A 20,996-nucleotide genomic window follows, 5' to 3' on the forward strand; every position below is an offset into this window, starting at 1 on the left:
CTGTTCCAATTTTACTTCATTCTTTAAATAAATAGGTTCTGAGTTAATATCAATTTTTTCATCTATTGATATAATCATGTTTTCTTTCCTTTAAGTGGTTGACAGTTACTATTTCTATTGAAAATTTTCTCATATTGAACCCTGCTTGCTCTTAGGATAAGTTCCACTTGGTCATAATGTTATTCTTCAAATTTACTTCTGGTTTTCATTTGCTAATATTTTATTTAGAGTTTTTTAGAATGATTTTCATGGTTGAAATTGGTCTCTCTCTATATATATATATACATATACATATATATATATAACTATATATATATATAGTTTTCACTTCGGAGTAGCATTATCAGGTTTTGGCATTAAGATTATGCTAGCTTTGTAGAGTGAATTCAGGAGTGTTCTTCCTTGATCTATAATCTGAAAATGATTTTAATATCAAGATAATATCTGCATTTTTTAAGTTTTGTTGATATACACAAATGTGAAACCATTTGAACCAAGTGACTTTTAACTGGTAGACCTTTCAAACTATTTTAATTTCCTCTATGATTATTAAGCTGCTCAAGTTTTCTATTTGTTTGTGGTTTAATTTTTGTAATTTTCCCCAAAATGCTATCACTTAGGATGTCTTCAGCTTCTTGTAAAAGAGAAGCATGCCTAAAAGTGGGTTAACAAAAAGTGAGTTTTCATCTCACACAACTAGAAGTCTAGAGGTTGAGCAGCTTCCAGATTAATTAATTCAATGGCTCAGAGACATCATAAAGGACCCAATTTATGCCATCCTCAGCATGGAAGCTGAGTCTTTTAGGCTGCCTTTCTTCATAATCTCAAAAATGGCTACCAAAGTTTGGTGTCATATGCAAATGACATCATTCAGAGGCAAAAAGGGGAAATATTTCTTATTTTTACATCTCTTTTTAAGAACAAAGAAACTTTTCCTAGAAGCCCTCTAGCACATCTCATTGGGCAGAACTGTACCAATGCTCAAATCTAGGTCAATCAAAGAAATGGAATTACCAATATTTACTTGAAAAGAAAGTGAAGTCGTTCAGTCGTGTCCGACTCTTTGTGACCCTGTGGACTGTAGCCTACCAGGCTACTCCATCCATGGGATTTTCCAAGCAAGAATACTGGAATGGTTTGCCATTTCCTTCTCCAGGAGATCTTCCTGACCCAGGGATCGAACCCAGGTCTACCCACATTGTAGGCAGACGCTTTACCATCTGAGCCACCTTAGACTAATTAAGACCCTTTCCTTGAGGTAAAAAGGAGGGCTTCTTGCTTAAGCACTTGGCCACATGCAGGGAAGGTGGTTAAACACACAAGAAAAAAGCATAGCTCTTCTCACAGAGCATCCCTACATCTCTACCCCTACCACTATTTCATGTAGTAATTTAATACATATCTATTGAGAGCCTACTATGTGCCAGGTTGTGGATATAGAGTAGTAAACATGACAGATAAAGTTTGCTATTATGGAGTTTACAATAAATTTGGGGGAGCTAGGTGTTAAAATACTAAACAAAAATATAAGCATTTCAAGTAGTAATAAATTCTTTAAGAAAAGCAAGTCTGGATAATGAGATAGAGGGTGACACAAAGGAGCATCTCCACTGGAAATGTGTTCTTTGGAGACTTACTGAAGAGATGACATTTGATCTGATGTCCATCATAAGAAGAAAACTGATGAACTAGTAGAATAGGATTATAGGCAGTGAACCACATGTGATAAGGTCCCAAGGTGGTCACATGCTTGAGAAGTTAGAATAGGAAGAGTGCTAATGTTCTCTAAAATACCACTGTGATTTACATACTCACACCTGAGCACCTGCTGTGTCCCTTATCTAGAATGACCATCCCTACATTGCTAACAAACTCTTCAGTTCAGTTCAGTCACTCAGTAATGTCCAACTCTTTGCAGCCCCATGAACTGTAGCACACCAGGACTCCCGGTCCATCACCGACTCCCGAAGCCTACCCAAACTCATGTCCATTGAGTCAGTGATGCCATCCAACCATCTCATCCTCTGTCATCCCCTTCTCCTCCTGCCCTCAATCTTTCCCAGCATCAGGGTCTTTTCAAATGAGTCAGCTCTTCCCATCAGGTGGCCAAAGTATTGGAGTTTCAGCTTCAACATCAGTCTTTTCAATGAACACCCAGGACTGATCTCCTTTAGGATGGACTGGTTGGATCTCCTTGCAGTCCAAGGGACTCTCAAGAGTCTTTTCTAACACCACAGTTCAAAAGCATCAATTCTTCAGCACTCAGCTTTCTTTATAGTCCAATTCTCACATCCATACATGACTACTGGAAAAACCATAGCCTTGACTAGACAGATGTTTGTTGAAAAAGTAATGCCTCTGCTTTTTAATATGCTGTCTAGGTTTGTCATAGCTTTTATTCCAAGGAGTAAGTAAGTAAGTAAGTTCAGTCTCTCAGTTGTGTCCGACTCTTTGAGACCCCATGAATTGCAGCATGCCAGGCATCCCTGTCTACCACCAACTCCCAGAGTTCACGCAAACACATCCATCCAGTCAGTGATGCCATCCAGCCATCTCATCCTCTGTCATCCCCTTTTCCTCCTGCCCCCAATCCCTCCCAGCATCAGGGTCTTTTCCAATGAGTCAACTCTTCACATGAGGTGGCCAAAATATTGGAGTTTCAGCTTTAGCATCATTCCTTCCAAAGAACACCCAGGGCTGATCTCCTTCAGAATGGACTGGTTGGATCTCCTTGCAGTCCAAGGGACTCTCAAGAGTCTTCTCCAACGCCACAGTTCAAAAGCATCAATTCTTCGGTGCTCAGCTTTCTTCACAGTCCAACTCTCACATCCAAACATGACCACTGGAAAAACCATAGCCTTGACTAAACAGACCTTTGTTGGCAAAGTAATGTCTCTGCTTTTCAATATGCTATCTAGGTTGGTCATAACTTTCCTTCCGAGGAGTAAGTGTCTTTTAATTTCATGGCTGCAGTCACCATCTGCAGTGATTTTGGAGCCCCCAAAAATAAAGTCTGACACTGTTTCCACTGTTTCTCCACCTATTTCCCATGAAGTGATGGGACCAGATCCCATGATCTTTATTTTCTGAATGTTGAGCGTCTTTTAATTTCATGGCTGCAATCACCATCTGCAGTGATTTTGGAGCCCCCCAAAATAAAGCCAGCCACTGTTTCCCCATTTATTTGCCATGAAATGACAGGACCGGATGCCATGACCTTCGTTTTCTGAATGTTGAGCTTTAAGCCAACTTTTTCACTCTCCTCTTTCACTTTCATCAAGAGGCTCTTTAGTTCCTCTTCACTTTCTGCCATAAGGGTGGTTTCATCTGCATATCTGAGGTTACTGATATTTCTCCTGGCAATCTTGATTCCAGCTTGTGCTTCTTCCAGCCCAGCATTTCTCATGATGTACTCTGCATATAAGTTAAATAAGCAGGGTGACAATATACAGCCTTGACGTACTCCTTTTCCTATTTGGAACCAGTCTGTTGTTCCATGTCCAGTTCTAACTGCTGCTTCCTGACCTGCGTACAGGTTTCTCAAGAGGCAGGTCAGGTGGTCTGGTATTCCTATCTCTTTCAGAATTTTCCACAGTTGATTGTGGTCCACACAGTCAAAGGCTTTGGCATAGTCAATAAAGCAGAAATAGATGTTTTCCTGGAACTCTCTTGCTTTTTCCATGATTCAGCAGATGCTGGCAATTTGATCTCTGGTTCCTCTACCTTTTCTAAAACCAGCTTGAACATCTGGAAGTTCATGGTTCATGTATTGTTGAAGCCTGGCTTGGAGAATTTTGAGCATTACTTTACTAGCATGTGAGATGTGTGCAATTGTGCGGTAATTTGAGCATTCTTTGGCATTGCCTTTCTTTGAGATTGGAATGAAAACTGACCTTTTCCAGTCCTGTGGCCACTGTTGAGTTTTCCAAATTTGCTGACATATTAAGTACAGTACTTTCACAGCATCATCCTTTAGGATTTGAAATAGCTCAACTGGAATTCCATCACCTCCACTAGCTTTGTTCGTGGTAATGCTTCCTAAGCCCCACTTGACTTCACATTCCAGGATGTCTGGCTCTAGGTAAATGATCACACCATCGTGATAAGACATAGTTCAAATATTGCTTTCTTTTCAATTATCTCCCCAAGTAGAGTTAAACACTTCCTCCTTTGTGTCCCTATTATATATTAGACTCTATCAGACTGTAGTACATTTAACTTACTTTAATTTTTTTCTCTGTCTCTGGACCTGGAAATGTTTGAAGGCAAGAGATATGTCATTTATACATGTATCTTTGTATTCCCTACTGCCAAATGCCCTAGCTATGACAAATACTAGGTGCATAACAAGTACTGAATTGCAGCACTATGCCTAGCACTATTATAGGCATTATGGAGCTTACAAAGGAATCTACTTTCATTGAAGTAGTTTAAAATGTAGACTCTAAAGTCAGAGCTTGACTCTTACCCCATTCCCATCACTGTGTGTGAACTGAAGCAAATTACTTAACCTCTTTGTGCCTCAGGTTCCTTATCTGGGATGAGAGAGATGCTAATCATAACTGTCTGAAAGTAAAGAATAATTTAAATAATGTATGTGAAGCATTTAGCATATACAGTATCTGGCACATAAGTGCTTAATGTTAATTTATTACTATTTATATATCAAGGAAATTTTGGATCGGTATGATTTATACAAATGAAAAGCATAATATACCACTATGCAGGATGGTCTAAAGTACCTTTTGAAATGAGACATTATGGTGTCTTGACCCTAGCAAAGCATTGCTGAATGAGAAATGAAGAAAAAATAGCCACGGTGTAACTTGTGCTGGCCTGACCATTCTAGAGAATGTGTTCACTTCTGAACAACATACTTTAAGAAAAGTAAAGTATAGAATAACTAGAAGCAGACCACTAGGATGCTCATAATTCTAGAGAAGGGGAGACTCCTGGGGCAGAGAGAGACATGAGAAATGAAATCAAATACATGAAGGATTGTCATGCAGAACAAAAGACAGATTTGCCTGATACTGCTCTAGAGAGCAGAACTGGGGCCATGGAATAGAAGCTGGAAGCAGGTGATTTTGGATAGACATAGAGATCCCCTTGCTGAATATCAGCACTCTCCATAAAGGTGAGAAAGGGGTGAGGTTTTCATCAGTGGAGGTGCTCATTAACTGAACAATCACTTAAAAAGTATATTGTCAGGGTGTTTTTTTTTTTTTTTTTCACTGAGCAAGGGGTTATTCTAGATGACTTTTGAGGTCTCTTGTAGGAGGCATAATACCTGGACTTTTCTGGAAAAGATTAGTGTCAGTCGGTTCAGTTGCTGAGTCATGTCCGACTCTTTGCAACCCAGTGAATTGCAGCACACCAGGCCTCCCTGTCCATCACCAGCTCCCGGACTTCATTCAAACACATCCATTGAGTCGGTGATGCCATCCAGCCATCTCATCCTCTGTCATCCCCTTCTCCTCTTGCCCCTAATCCCTCCCAGCATCAGAGTCTTTTCTAATGAGTCAACTCTTCACATGAGGTGGCCAAAGTACTGGAGTTTCAGCTTTAGCATCATTCCTTCCAAAGAACACCCAGGGCTGATCTCCTTCAGAATGGACTGGTTGGATCTCCTTGCAGTCCAAGGGACTCTCAAGAGTCTTCTCCAACGCCACAGTTCAAAAGCATCAATTCTTCGGTGCTCAGCTTTCTTCACAGTCCAACTCTCACATCCATACATGACTACTGGTAAAACCATAGCCTTGACTAGACAGACCTACGGCAAAGTAATGCCTCTGCTTTTGAATATGCTGTCTAGGTTGGTCATAACTTTCCTTCCAAAGAGTAAGCGTCTTTTAATTTCATGGCTGCAATCACCATCTGCAGTGATTTTGGAGCCCCCAAAAATGAAGTCTGACACTGTTTCCACTGTTTCCACATCGATTTCCCATGAAGTGATGGGACCAGATCCCATGATCTTCATTTTCTGAATGTTGAGCTTTAAGCCAACTTTTTCACTCTCCTCTTTCACTTTCATCAAGAGGCTTTTTAGTTCCTCTTCACTTTCTGCCATAAGGGTGGTTTCATCTGCATATCTGAGGTTATTGATATTTCTCCTGGCAATCTTGATTCCAGCTTGTGTTTCTCCAGCCCAGCGTTTCTCATGATGTACTCTGCATATAAGTTAAATAAGCAGGGTGACAATATACAGCCTTGACGTACTCCTTTTCCTATTTGGAACCAGTCTGTTGTTCCATGTCCAGTTCTAACTCTTGCTTCCTGACCTGCATACGAGTTTCTCAAGAGGTAGGTCAGGTGGTCTGGTATTCCCATCTCTTTCAGAATTTTCCACAGTTTATTGTGATCCACACAGTCAAAAGCTTTGGCATAGTCAATAAAGCAGAAATAGATGTTTTTCTGGAACTCTCTTGCTTTTTCAATGATCCAGCGGATGTTAGCAATTTGATCTCTGGTTCCTCTGCCTTTTCTAAAACCAGCTTGAACATCAGGAAGTTCACGGTTCACATATTGCTGAAGCCTGGCTTGGAGAATTTTGAGCATTACTTTACTAGCGTGTGAGATGAGTGCAATTGTGCAGTAGTTTGAGCATTCTTTGGCATTGCTTTTCTTTGGGATTGGAATGAAAACTGACCTTTTCCAGTCCTGTGGCCACTGCTGAGTTTTCCAAATTTGCTGGCATATTGAGTGCAGCTTTTTCACAGCATAATCTTTCAGGATTTGAAAGAGCTCAACTGGAATTCCATCACCTCCACTAGCTTTGTTCATAGTGATGCTTTCTAAGGCCCACTTGACTTCACATTCCAGGATGTCTGGCTCTAGGTGAGTGATCATACCATCGTGATTATCTTGGTCATGAAGATCTTTTTTGTACAGTTCTTCTGTGTATTCTTGCCATCTCTTCTTAATATCTTCTGCTTCTGTTAGGTCCATACCATTTCTGTCCTTTATTGAGCCCATCTTTGCATGAAATGTTCCCTTTGTATCTCTAATTTTCTTGAAGAGATCTCTAGTCTTACCCATTCTGTTGTTTCCCTCTATTTCTTTACATTGATCGCTGAAGAAGGCTTTCTTGTCTCCTCTTGGTATTCTTTGCTGTTCTTCTTGCTATTCTCCACTGATCTCCAGTAGCATATTGGGCACCTACCGACCTGGGGAGTTCCTCTTTCAGTATCCTATCATTTTGACTTTTCATACTGTTCATGGGGTTCTCAAGGCAAGAATACTGAAGTGGTTTGCCATTCCTTTCTCCAGTGGACCACATTCTGTCAGACCTCTCCACCATGACCAAGGCCACCTGTCTTGGGTGGCCCCACGGGCATGGCTTAGTTTCATTGAGTTAGACAAGGCTGTGGTCCTAGTGTGATTAGATTGACTAGTTTTCTGTGATTATGGTTTCAGTGTGTCTGCCCTCTGATGCCCTCTTGCAACACCTACCATCTTACTTGGCTTTCTCTTACCTTTGACATGGGGTGTCTCTTCACAGTGCTCCAGCAAAGCACAGCTACTGCTCCTTACCTTGGACAATGGGTATCTCCTCACCACCGCCCCTCTTGACCTTGAATGTGGAGTGGCTCCTCTAGGCCCTCTTGTGCCCGAGCAGCCACCACTCCTTGGATGTGGGGTTGCTCCTTTAAGATTAGTGTAACTACATTAAAATTAGGAAGTTCTCTAAGTGGTTCTCTTAAAGGAGTCAAAATGCTCTCAAAATCAACATGCACACACACACACACACACACACACACGTATGTACATACACATGTACACACACACACAAGCTTCCTCTCACTAGCCCACCTCCGTGGCTATGTACATGAAGTTGCCATTCTAGTCACTCATTGGATTGGACATTCAAGATTCTTGTTCAAATGCAGTTTTTCTCTAGATGAGGTCTGGCTTTAAGCCACTCAGCTGTTACAATCAGCTTCTATCACAGTGCCTGGTACTTATTCATTGAATGTATTTATTATCTGCCATTTACCCTTGAGATTGTATAAGTTTATCAAATTAAATCTACTTTCCTTAAAGGACTCTGAAGAGATGGACAACTAGACAGATAAGGAGAAGGGTAAGAAGTCACAAGGATTTCACCATTCAAGCTCAATCCTCATGGCACAGAGTACAAGCCACACACAGATACTGTGTCCCTCCAAAGGCACTAAATTTTAGTGAGATGGGAAGCTTTCGTCCTCACAAAGGCCTGAGCTGGGCAATGATCTGGGCTGGGATTTGGTGAGACCACTTTGTGTCCTGCCCTTCTGCCCAGCCCATTGATTTAGCTCTTTAAATTGCATCATTTGAACCCACAGATGTCACAGATTCCATTAGACAAACTCCTCTGGCTAGCAGAACCAGAAAGAGGGAACATGATAAGCACCTGAGAGCCTGATTGACCATTCTTAATCTTCATTGCTTGGGAGACTACAGTGGGAGTTCACTTGTAGAATAGGATGAAGTGCTGGCTGGTTTTATTTCATTCAATTAAGGATACATCTCAAAACCAGTGCCTAATAATGGGAATATGAACCTCACTTCCTGGCTTAGGTTAGTGGCAGATGAGTACAATCTGCCAAGCATAACTATAACAGTAAAGGGTTATGTAAAAGAACCTTCCCTATAACCCATCCTAAAGATATGCCAGAAATTCCATCATTAGTTACTTATTCCCAGAAAAATGGCAGAGTAGGACTAACAGCAAGCATATGGAGAAAGAATTGATTTCAGAGCTTAGAGTGAGGATGAGGCTAAAAGCTGTCAATGAGGGTCAAATGGCACCAGCTTTGGGGACTGGCAGAGGGCAGGGAACTAGGAAAGTCATTAGACATATTATAAGCTTGCAGGTGGACACTTAACATGTTGTTCAGTTGCTAAGTCATGTCCAACTTTGTGACCCCATGGACTGCCACACACCAGGTTCCTCTGTTCTCTGCTATCTCCTGGAGTTTGCTCAAACTCATGTCAATTGAGTCAGTGATGCCATCCAACCATCTCAACCTCTGCCACCCCCTTCTCCTCTTGCCCTCAATCTTTCCCAGCATCAGGGTCTTTTCCAATGAGTCAGCTCTTCCCATCAGGTGGCCAAAGTATTGGCGCTTCAGCTTCAGCATCAGTCCTTCCAATGAATACTCAGGGATGATTTCCTTTAGGATTGACTGGTTTAATCTCCTTGCTGTTCAAGGGACTCTCAAGAAGCTTCTTCAGCACTACAATTCAAAAGCATCAATTTTTCAGACTATATGGGGAACCCATTTTATATCCTGGGTAGTATAGAGGTGGGCATGGATACATAAAAGAGACATCCAGGCCTCTCCTTTCCCCTCCATCATATCTTCCATGTCCTTCTAAATATACATCTCGTTACTTCCAAGGCCACAGCAACTTTCTTAATCAAGGAATTCACCTTAAAGTGTTATTGGCTATTGGCCATGTAATTTATTGTCCCTTCCAGGGGTAGTTTTTAGGAATATAGTTCCTTAAAGTGAAGGAATCACTCTCATAGTATTTCTCAGGCAACCTCTGGAGGAGAGGTTTTTTTCTCTACAGGGGAATACCACAAAGCTTCTCATAGCTCAGCCCACTGGAAATGCAATAGACCAGATTAATTTCAAATGCAAGAGATGAAAAGTAACACTAGACTCTGAACTGACTATAGATCATCCAATTATACTTACTTCAAGTTGCAAATTGACCATGATTGTACTGTCCTCTCTCTTTACTATTATAACTCACACATCTGGCATAGAGTGAGAGTTCAGTGAATGTACTTCTTGTTGCTTTCATTACTATTACTACTAGAAGCAGTAGTAGTATTAATGCTGCCCCAGTACCTGGCACAGTGCCCAGGACATATGAATTATCCCCAAAGTGGAATAATTTATCACTCTGGCTCCTGGCATAGTGCCTGGCACTCAACAGGGCTTTGATTGAGTTAGTTCCCTGTGTTTTCACTTTTCCCTGGGACACATTTGTCTTCAGTTTCCCTTATAGCTTGTCTTGCTAACATGGACACGGACCTTCCTGTAGCAGTAATACTTAGCCCAGAACCACTAGTGACACCATCTGAAAAGACATCTAGCCTTTCCTTTCATAGTAGTCTCTTAAGGGGCTTTCCTGGTGGCTCAGATGGTAGAATACACCTGCAATGCAGGAGACCTGGGTTTGGTCCCTGGGTTGGGAAGATTCCCTGGAGGAGGGCATGGCAACCCACTCTAGTATTCTTACCTAGAGAATCCCCATGGACAGAGGAGCCTGGTGGGCTACAGTCCATGGGATCGCAAAGAGTCAAGCACAACTGAGGGACTAAGCACATCATAGCACAGCCTCTTAAGTGGCAAATGGGCAGCAAGTGGATTTTCTGTTTTTTTTAGTTTGTGTGTGTGTGTGTGTGTAATTTTTTTTTTTAGTATAATTGCTTTACAATGTTGTATTAGCTTCTGCTGTACACTGAAGTGAATTAGCTATATGTACACATATATTCCCTCACTCTTGGACCCCCCCATCCCACCTGCCCCCTCATCCCACCCCTCTAGGTCATCAAAGAGCACCAAGCTGAGCTCCCTGTGCTATACAATAGCTTCCCACTAGCTATCTATTTTACACATGGTAGTGTATATATGTCAAGTGTTTAAGATCATTTTTAATATAGTGAAACAAGATTTGAGCTGCTGCCTTATAATTTGTTTACCTCTAATCCCTGTATTCTATTATAGTCTTAAAAATATGCCCCCAAAACTATCTTAACTAGACTATGATCAAGCCCACCACATTTGTTCTTGTGATACCTGAACTACCCTCACATTTTCACACTATATTAATTCTTCAAGGACTGGATAACAGCTATCTTCTCCATGAAACCTCTGACACTTCCAGCCTCACAGAGCCCTTTCTGAAAACCCCAAGCATCAAATCAGTACCACAAAATCTAGTACTCATTTGTGACTGTGCTGACCCCATCAGCTAGATTGTATTTGTTCATTAAACATCCATTTGTTGAGCACTCATCATGTTCCAGACCCTGTGTAAGTGCTAGGAAGGCAGGAATCAAGGTCAGATCAGATCAGTTGCTCAGTCGTGTCCGACTCTTTACGACCCCATGAATTGCAGCATGCCAGGCCTCCCTGTCCATCACCAACTCCCGGAGTTCACTCAGACTCACGTCCATCGAGTCAGTGATGCCATCCAGCCATCTCATCCTCTGTCGTCCCCTTTTCCTCCTGCCCCCAATCCACCCCAGCATCAGAGTCTTTTCCAATGAGTCAACTCTTCACATGAGGTGGCCAAAGTACTGGAGTTTCAGCTTCAACATCATTCCTTCCAAAGAAATCCCAGGGCTGATCTCCTTCAGAATGGACTGGTTGGATCTCCTTGCAGTCCAAGGGACTCTCAAGAGTCTTCTCCAACACCACAGTTCAGAAGCATCAATTCTTTGGCGCTCAGCCTTCTTCACAGTCCAACTCTCACATCCATACATGACCACAGGAAAAACCTTAGCCTTGACTAGACAGATCTTTGTTGGCAAAGTAATGTCTCTGCTTTTGAATATGCTATCTAGGTTGGTCATAACTTTCCTTCCAAGGAGTAAGCGTCTTTTAATTTCATGGCTGCAGTCACCATCTGTAGTGATTTTGGAGCCCAGAAAAATAAAGTCTGACACTGTTTCCACTTTTTCCCCATCTATTTCCCATGAAGTGGTGGAACCAGATGCCATGATCTTCGTTTTCTGAATGTTGAGCTTTAAGCCAATTTTTTCACTCTCCACTTTCACTTTCATCAAGAGGCTTTTTAGTTCCTCTTCACCTTCTGCCATAAAGGTGGTGTCATCTGCATATCTGAGGTTATTGATATTTCTCCCGGAAATCTTGATTCCAGTTTGTGTTTCTTCCAGTCCAGCGTTTCTCATGATGTACTCTGCATATAAGTTAAATAAACAGGGTGACAATATACAGCCTCGACGAACTCCTTTTCCTATTTGGAACCAGTCTGTTGTTCCATGTCCAGTTCTAACTCTTGCTTCCTGACCTGCATACGAGTTTCTCAAGAGGCAGAACAGGTGGTCTGGTATTCCCATCTCTTTCAGAATTTTCCACAGTTTACTGTGATCCACACAGTCAAAGACTTTGGCATAGTCAATAAAGCAGAAGTAGATGTTTTCCTGGAACTCTCTTGCTTTTTCCATGATCCAGCGGATGTTGGCAATTTGATCTCTGGTTCCTCTGCCTTTTCTAAAACCAGGTTGAACATCAGGAAGTTCACGGTTCACATATTGCTGAAGCCTGGCTTGGAGATTTTTGAGCATTACTTTACTAGCATGTGAGATGAGTGCAATTGTGTGGTAGTTTGAGTATTCTTTGGCATTGCCTTTCTTTGGGATTGGAATGAAAACTGACCTTTTCCAGTCCTGTGGCCACTGCTGAATTTTCCAAATTTGCTGGCATATTGGGTGCAGCTCTTTCACAGCATCATCTTTCAGGATTTGAAATAGCTCAACTGGAATTCCATCACCTCCACTAGCTTTGTTCATAGTGATTCTTTCTAAGGCCCACTTGACTTCACATTCCAGGATGTCTGGCTCTAGGTCAGTGATCACACCATCGTGATTATCTGGTATCCCTACACAAACAGCAGGAAGACAAAGATGCAGTTGAATGATGTAGAACAAATGTGATCTGAGTGCCAGGGGGGAGCCCAAAGGGAGATTCTGAGGGTATCGGGAAGGCTTCACAGAGAAGGGTGGGACTTATTAGCAAGGTGCTGAAGTAGAGAGGGGTTTGTTAAATAGAGAAAGTAGGATGGAGTTATGTGCAAACACATGATCATGAAAGGGTAACTCAGAGAACATGGCTCAGTATGGCTAGAATTTGGGGTGAGAAGGAGAGAGATGAGAGAATATCATGGAAGGTTTACTCATTCATTCATCACACTTATATCCAGCATCCAGGGTATGCCAGGAACTGGGCTTGGATGAATGCTAGAAAATCAGGACAGATGCAACCTCTGCACTTGAGCTTTAAAGCAAATTGGACTGAACAGATGATTACTCAGGAAGACAAAGACATATGTCTGTGTTACTAGAAATTTTGATTAACATCAAGAAAGAAGAGAAAAGGCTATGGCTACAATGGAGAGAAGAATATGAAGGAACTACTTTATAGAGAGCAGTTGATGAGGGCATCTCTGAAGAGGTGACATTTAGTTGAGGCTTGAAAAATGAAAAGTTGGAGGACAGTGTTCCAGGAGATGATCGAAGGTCTTGAGGTAGGAGAATACTTGGCATGTTGGAAGACTCAAAAGAAGCTTTACAGGGCTAAACAACAGTGGATGAAGGTGAGAGTGCTTTCAAATGACATTAGATAGGTAAACAAACACAAGCCAAGACCTAGTAAGTAGATCTCGGAAAGGAGTGTTGATTTCATCACAAAAGCAGCGGGATACAAACCAAGGAGAGTGAAATAGGATCAGCTTTGTGTTTCACAGGATAACTTGGGGGTAGTGTGGAAGACAATCTGAAAGGGGAGAGAAGGGAGTTGGAATGACTCATTGTAAGTGTGTGGAATGGTCCAAGTGGGAGATGATGAAGACAGGGACCTTTTTCTTTCTTCTGTTTCAAAGGTGACTAGTACAGTGCTAGGCATGCTGAAGGCTTCCACTGTGTTCATGTTGATTAATTAAAAAATGTAAACTGAATTGGGCTGTTGAGTCTCTTTTCAGGAGCTCTCACTGTCTCTTCTTTCTCCTCCCTTTTTCTTTATAATGGAGACAGGGAGGCAGGGAGGTGTTCTACAATTAGCATTATTAAAGTAATTTGCTGTTTAGTGACAAATGCTTCCTCTAAATGCCACTTTCCTTTAGTCATTGCTGAGTTACTTGAAAGTAGCACAAGAAAATATCAGTGCTTCTCAAAACAGCCAAGCAGCAGTCTGCTCTCCTGAGATTTGGATGCAGAGAGAAATTTGTCATCTGGGCCTGTTCAGGGCAAGAGGCAACACTAACCTTCAAACGCTAACTTCCCAGAAGATCACAAGTGCATGAATTGCAAATGCCACTTGGTATAATATATGCCGCTCACTCTGCCAAAGCAGAGATGTAATTACCTGGAAGAGTAAGGCAAATGTTTGTGGAAGCCACATGTCTTCATCATCTCTTATATCCAGAAGATGAGACAAGAGGCCCTTTATCACATTTCCATTTCTTTTTGCTGGCAAAACAGTTCAGTAGTGAAAGACACTTAAATAACATCATCCAACCTCAGCCTCCAGAGAGTCCTGGAGGTCCCAGGGATGGTAGGGAAAGGGGAGTCAGTCACCTCATGGGTCTGAGCCTCATCTGCCCTGGGGAGGATAAGCATTCCCATCTCATAGGGCTAGTACAAGGAGTCAATGAGAAATGTGTACGAATTCAATCTGTAAACTACAAGGCAGAGCTCTATATTGTGATTCATTCTATGCAATTAAAGGCAAAGACTATCTTTTATTCTTGGTCTCCCAGAGAAAGTTAAACATATTGTAGGAATGCATTAATAGGTTTTGCTTTGAAATCACTTCTATTACAATCTGGCTTTAGATATAGTGCATGTAAAACAGACCAGTCACTTCTCAGAATTGAATCAGATAGATTCTCATATATGTCAACTGCTTGGTTTAGGTGGTGGAGGAAAAACATCAGGAGGGGCTAGAGGCGATACATGACTGTAGTGTGTTGGAGTCAGTACCCTCTTCCCCAGTGAGCAGCAGTCAGAAGAAGGCTTCAGTTAGCATTCCAACAGGATTTCAATCCAGGATCTGCATCCAGGGCAGCTGCAAATGTAATCCTACAAATTAGCAGAGGCCCACGGTCCAAAGAAAAGTAGCCAAAAATGAGGTCCAACTTTGCATCAGCAATCAGAAGTATTATCATGAGTATTTCCAGACAGCAGAAGGGAAGGAAAAAACTAACTTGTGCCATGTCTCAGGAGGTTTGCTCTTTACCAGTTACTGTGATCAGTCATTATCTCATTTAACTCTCACAATAGCTTTATGAGATAGGAATTAGTCTTTAGCATGGGGCCTGGTGCTGTTAATGTTATTAATATTGATAAGCTTTACAGGGCTCCCCTAGTGGCTCAGATGGTAAAGAGTCTGCCTGCAATGCAGAAGACCCAGTTCAATCCCTGGGTCAGGAAGATCCCCTGGAGGAGGGCATGGCAGCCCACTCCAGTATTCTTGCCTGGGAAATCCCATGGATTTCCCACCAGGCTACAGTCTGTGGGGTCGCAAAGAGTTGGACATAACTGAGTGACTTACACAAACAAGCTTAATAATAAGAAACTGAAGCACAGTGAGCTTGAGTAACTTCTTTAAGGTCACAGACCTGGTAAAGCTAGAGATTGAACCCAGGTCTTTCTGACCCAAAAGCCCAGGATCTTTCTTCTATATACTCCTTTGCAAGAGGAGAAAGATTGTAGCTTTAAAACAGCTAAGGATTTTTCAAGTCCCTAGCAAGGCTGCCTCCATAACTGACCACTTTAGAGCTGCAGGTATCTAACAACATCTTTGATCTCCCTCTATCTCCTCATTTAGGTTTCAAAATTGCTATGAACCATGGCCCAACTGTACTACAAAAAGGTCAACTACTCACCATACAGAGACCGCATTCCCCTGCAGATTGTGAGGGCAGAGACAGAGCTCTCTGCTGAGGAGAAGGCCTTCCTCAATGCTGTGGAGAAGGGGGACTACGCCACTGTGAAGCAGGCCCTCCAGGAGGCCGAGATCTACTACAATGTCAACATCAACTGCATGGACCCACTGGGCCGGAGCGCCCTGCTAATTGCCATTGAGAATGAGAACTTGGAGATCATGGAGCTCCTGCTGAACCACAGTGTGTATGTTGGCGATGCACTGCTCTATGCCATCCGCAAGGAAGTGGTGGGTGCTGTGGAGCTTCTGCTCAGCTACAGGCGGCCCAGTGGAGAGAAGCAGGTAAGAATTCCCTACAGCTGGGGAAATAACCAGGGACAAGACAGCATCACAGGGTCAGAAGCCATGAAACTCAGGAAGGTTAGGTAGGCTGGAGTTGAGAAGCCCTATAATGGCAACCCTCTCCTCTCCAAAATAGTGCCAGTGGTCTCACGTGGGATCGTAGAGCCACCCTGCATGGCCCATACTGAGTTTTACTCATTTGCTTTTTCCTTATTAGTATTTGCTGACATATATTCAATACTCGGGCTTCCCAGATAGCATAGTGGTAAAGAATCTGCCTGCCAGTGCAGGAGATGCAAAATAAATGGGTTCAATCCCTGGGTGGGGAAGATCCCCTGGAGGAGGAAATGGCAACCCACTCCAGTATTCATGCCTGGGAAATCCCATGAACAGAGGAGCCTAGTGGGCTACAGTCCTTGGGGTCACAAAGAGTAGGACAGGACTGAGCAACTGAGCATCCACACAACCTAAAATTGTGCTCTCCATTTCCAGCTCTTTCTATGCTCCCTACCTCCTGCTCTATATCTTCATTTCCTTCCTCTACTCAAAGGTTACATTTGAGAGCAGGAGAGATGAAACACAGACCTGAGTTTTCTCCTCACCTGCTCTTTCCTGAAGGACAGGAGGCCTTTAAACTTGAGTGCTGTGGCACAGATGCAGATGGATCCAGGAATTACACATATCTCTCAGTCTCACTCATGTGACTACATTCCACCCCTAGATGTTTGGAGTTTTGCCTCTGCGATTCTCTTATCTTCTGAGGAACCAAAATTTAATACTTTGGAGTTACCTTTGAGTCCTTCCTCGCCCTTGTCTTCATGTTCAATCCCCAAGCCCTGTTGAGTTCTTCCTTCCCAATATCTTTTATGTGCTTTTTTTCCTCTCTAACCCATCTCCTACCACTCTGCCTCAGGTTCTCATCATCTCTCTCCTAGATGAGTAATTCCCCAAGTGTGCTTCCTGGACCATCAGCATTAGCATCACCAGGGGAACTTGTTAGAAAACACAAATGTGAAAGCCTCCAGATCAGACTGGATCTGGATCAGACTGGATCAGACACTCTGGGGATGGGGCCCAGCAAGCCCTCCAGGTGACTGTGATGCTGCTCATGTTTGAGAATCCCTATACTAGACTAGCATGAAAGCTTCTATCTGGACTCCTATCTGGACTCTCTTTCTTTCTCTCAAACTGTCCTCAGCAATGACATGGTTTATTCTTCCCCAAATAACATAACAATCCTCTCATTCCTTTTCATCCTTTCAGTGACTCCAACGGCTCTTCACTAGAAGAGAAGCCAACCCATAAAGCCTAGCACTCAGTACCCTTCATTAATGATTTTTCTAGTCTTGTTTCCCTCTAGGCCCTTTTAAATGCCACAAGTCAGGAAGGTCTCCACTGTCTCTCTTCTTTCAGAGCATAGTAGGGTACGTAGTGGGCTTCCCAGGTGGCACAGTAGTAAAGAACCCATCTGCCAATGCAGAAGACTGGGGTTCAATCCCTGGGTCGGGAAGATCCCCCGGAGGAGGAAATGGCAACCCACTTCAGTATTCTTGCCTGAATAATCCCATGGATGGAGGAGTCTGGCAGGCTACAATCCATGCAGTTGCAGAGAGCTGGATATGATTTAGCACATATGTTCATAGAGGCATGTAGCAAAGAGAATACAGTCATCAACATGGAATACCACAATACACTAAAAAGTACAAACAGCACAAACCGAAACCCAACTCGAAAAGTGCTTACAAAATACTGATAATGGAAACACTCAACATCAAATCTTATGGGACATGACCAAAGCTGAGTTTAAAGGGAAGTCATAGCTTTAATACTTGCCTAGTTAAACAAAAAGGAATGAAAATAAGCTAACTGATAACTCGAAGACCAGGAATTGGAATTGACAGAGCAGAAAACAAGATGCTAGATTAAAAGTTCCTTGGGTAAAGAGCCTGAATCAACATTTAATACGGTGCCAAGAGAGAAGGGGCCTTATCTCTCTTCTCCACTGCTATATCCCGGCACTGGGAGAGTACCTGCAATATCAAAGGCACTCAATAAATATTTATTTTATGAATGAATCACACGCAACTGCACTGTGCTAAGCATCTCACACCATTTAATCCTCCCAGCTACTCTGGGAGGCAGGCACTATTCTGATTGTCCCCATGATACCGATGAGACAAATTGAGCCATAGGATGGTATAAATGTCAGAGCCAGCATTCAAACCCAGGCTGCCTGGCCCCTAAACCCACCCTCTTAAGCACTAGGCTACACTGCTCCCCTGGCTGTCCGAGGTAAGTCTGAGAACTCCCAGCACAGGAGTTTTGAGACAGGGTACGTCAGTGGAGGGGGAGAAGGAAACGGCAATGCACTCCAGTATTCTTTCCTTGAGAATCCTATGGACAGAGGAGTCCATGGGGTCACAAACAGTCAGACAGACTAAGTGACTAACACACACACACACACACACACATCAGTGGAGGATGGATAACCTCTCTGGAAAGGACAGGTCTATAGGATTTGGATATACAGCAAAGCAGACCACTCCCAGTCCACATCACCATCCCCATCACAACGGATTTGTTCTGGGCCCCTTTTCTCTAGAGCCCTGCTAAGTGTCTGGGTGATTTAATGTGCTAATCTGAACTAAGGCTTACCCAGCTACTCCCCTCCATGATGATCCTGCCCACCTCTGAGATGATGTAGCCATTGACTCTACCCTTCACTTGACACCAAGCACATAGTACATATATAAGGTCAGCCTTACTTCAAGCACATGTACTATGACGCCAAGCACATAGTAAGTATGTAAGGTCAGCCTTACTTGTGGAAAGAAGCTAGCCTTACTAGACTTCATAATTAGATGGTTTCTTAAATGGGAGGCATAATCTAATTATGCCCCTTTGTTTTCATGTATCCGCCATCTGCACCTGACCCAGTGCCTAGTATATAATGGGTGACAGATAAATACTGATGAGCAAGAAGGGCTTATGTGTATCTCTTGGAAAAGCACATAGCTAGCTGCTTGAACAAGACATCCTGGACTTTCAAATTCAATCCCATTTAGCATCATAACTGTTTTGAAAGAGTGCAGAACACAGAAGAGTTTCCAAAGAGGGCACTACCAATAGCAGCCCTATTTCTGAGTTTGGAAAGTAGGCCAAATCCTAACTTGATGGGCTCCCCCTCGTCCTGGTGGCTCAGATAGTAAAGAATCCACCTGCCAGTGCAGGAGCCCTGGGTTCGATCCTTGGATTGAGAAGATCCCCTGCAGAAGGGAATGGCAACCCTCTCCAGTATTCTTGCCTGAAGTTTTCGATAGACAGAGGAGCCTGGTGGGCTACAGTCCATAGGGTCACAGAGAGTCAGACATGACTGAGAGATTAACACTTCCACTTGCCCTTTTCCCATCTGTCCCCATTGCTCTAGAAACCCTGAGGAAGAAAGGCACCTGGCAAACTCATTCTAAAGTACTGGGTTGGCCAAAAAGTTCATTAGTTTTAAGTTAAAATATATATTTTCCTTTTCAAGAAATTTATTGAACAATGTATTCCTTGAGCAAAAAAACTTTTTGGCCAACACAATATAATTTAAGGCATGATCTTCCCCTTCATAAAAGCAGTGCTTAACTCACAGAAATGAAGCACTCCTGGTGGAATGTCAGGGATATGAAACATGGGTGAAGCTATTTGGGACAGGCTGTTTTTCACCAGGGTTCTTCCAGACTCACTGAGAATATAAGACCTTCTTTGTCCACACTCGAATATCATACCATATATATAAATCCAGAAAGCCATCAGCTCCCTCTCCAGGTCTCTTGAGCAGCTTTCTCTTCTCACACAACCCCTGCGAGCAGTTGGTGCTAAATTGCATTTTTCTTCCATTGCTCTGACAATTGCTGTGATAAGTCATATACAGTATCTATAACAACAGGCTGCCACGGTGCTGGAGCCCTGCCTTTCTGAGAGACAGAAACAAGATTTGTTTACCTGGGAGCAGTCAGGGGTGTGAGCAAACACAGGACTCCTAAAGGGCCTCAGGTCCAGCTGGGCAGGTGACTCTCAGGAAGGCACTTCTCCTCTACACAGAATCCAAACACCTGACCCTTTTCACAGAGGCCCTCCCCTAGCTCACTAAAGGACTGGGAACAGCTGAGCTCCCTCAGTCTTGGCTGGATAAACTAGTGCCCTCTATAGATTTACTGACAAAGAAGTTTGCCTTCAGGCTGGCAACCAGACACCCTTTGCTCGACCCTGGCCCCAGACCATCATGCTCTTCTTCCTCTTCTAGCCTATCAAAAACTGCTCTCAAATATAGACCAGAGGCTGGCTGTAAATGGCTGATACTGGCTTCAAGTATTGGCACTCACATGGACACCTGCATCTTTAATAGGGACCAAATCTTAAAGTTAAAATGGTAATGCTCTATCAGATAGAATTTCCTGAAGCAGACAATAAGTAGAAGACTGTGTGTGTGTGTGTGTGTGTGTGTGTGTTATTCTGTGGTCTTCTTGCTACTCTAGAAAACCAACCCTCTTGGCAGCATCCACTCCCTAACCACTACAGCCTATTCCCTTAGGGATAGATGTTGGCCACCTGGGGGACTTGGGATTCCTTGGGGGTGAACACTCTGAAATAATTCTCATTGTTTTCTGCAGTCTCTCAAAAATGTTTATACAGAAGGTTTAATACAACCTATTTCTTGTCCATCAAACCTGCTCCCTTTACCCAGTGAATCTTGGAACTGACAGGGTAGCATGATCAGCAGGGGAAGCAAATCCAGTTTCAGTCCCAAGAGGAGCCTTGAATCAGTCTATGGTTAAAACTGGCTCAAAGATCAAGCTTTGTGCTTATGGAAAACTCGTCAAAATGAAGACGCCTAAACCCTGTTGCATAACTACAGAATCAGAATCTTGGGGGTTTGGGCCTGGAATCAGCATTTTTATACTTTTTAGTTTGTATTGGGGTGTAGTTGATTAGCGGAGAGGCAATGGCACCCCACTCCAGTACTCTTGCCTGGAAAATCCCATG

General features: G+C 42.9%; 1 protein-coding gene across 1 annotated transcript in view; it reads left to right on the top strand.

Annotated features, from left to right (window-relative positions):
* The window catches only part of TRPC5 (transient receptor potential cation channel subfamily C member 5), a 338,386-nt gene that overhangs the window by 142,751 nt on the left and 174,639 nt on the right, over positions 1-20,996 (top strand). Inside the window, exon 2 of the mRNA XM_086388018.1 lies at positions 15,570-15,968. Within this exon, the coding sequence (XP_086244144.1) occupies positions 15,591-15,968 (378 nt within the window). The 5' untranslated portion in view covers positions 15,570-15,590. The remainder of the gene's footprint in view (positions 1-15,569; positions 15,969-20,996) is intronic.

This window comes from Bos grunniens, chromosome X, assembly GCF_055505025.1.
Source record: "Bos grunniens cultivar Pamir isolate PY7600 chromosome X, Bosgru_T2T1.0, whole genome shotgun sequence".
NCBI classification, from domain to species: Eukaryota; Metazoa; Chordata; class Mammalia; order Artiodactyla; family Bovidae; genus Bos; species Bos grunniens.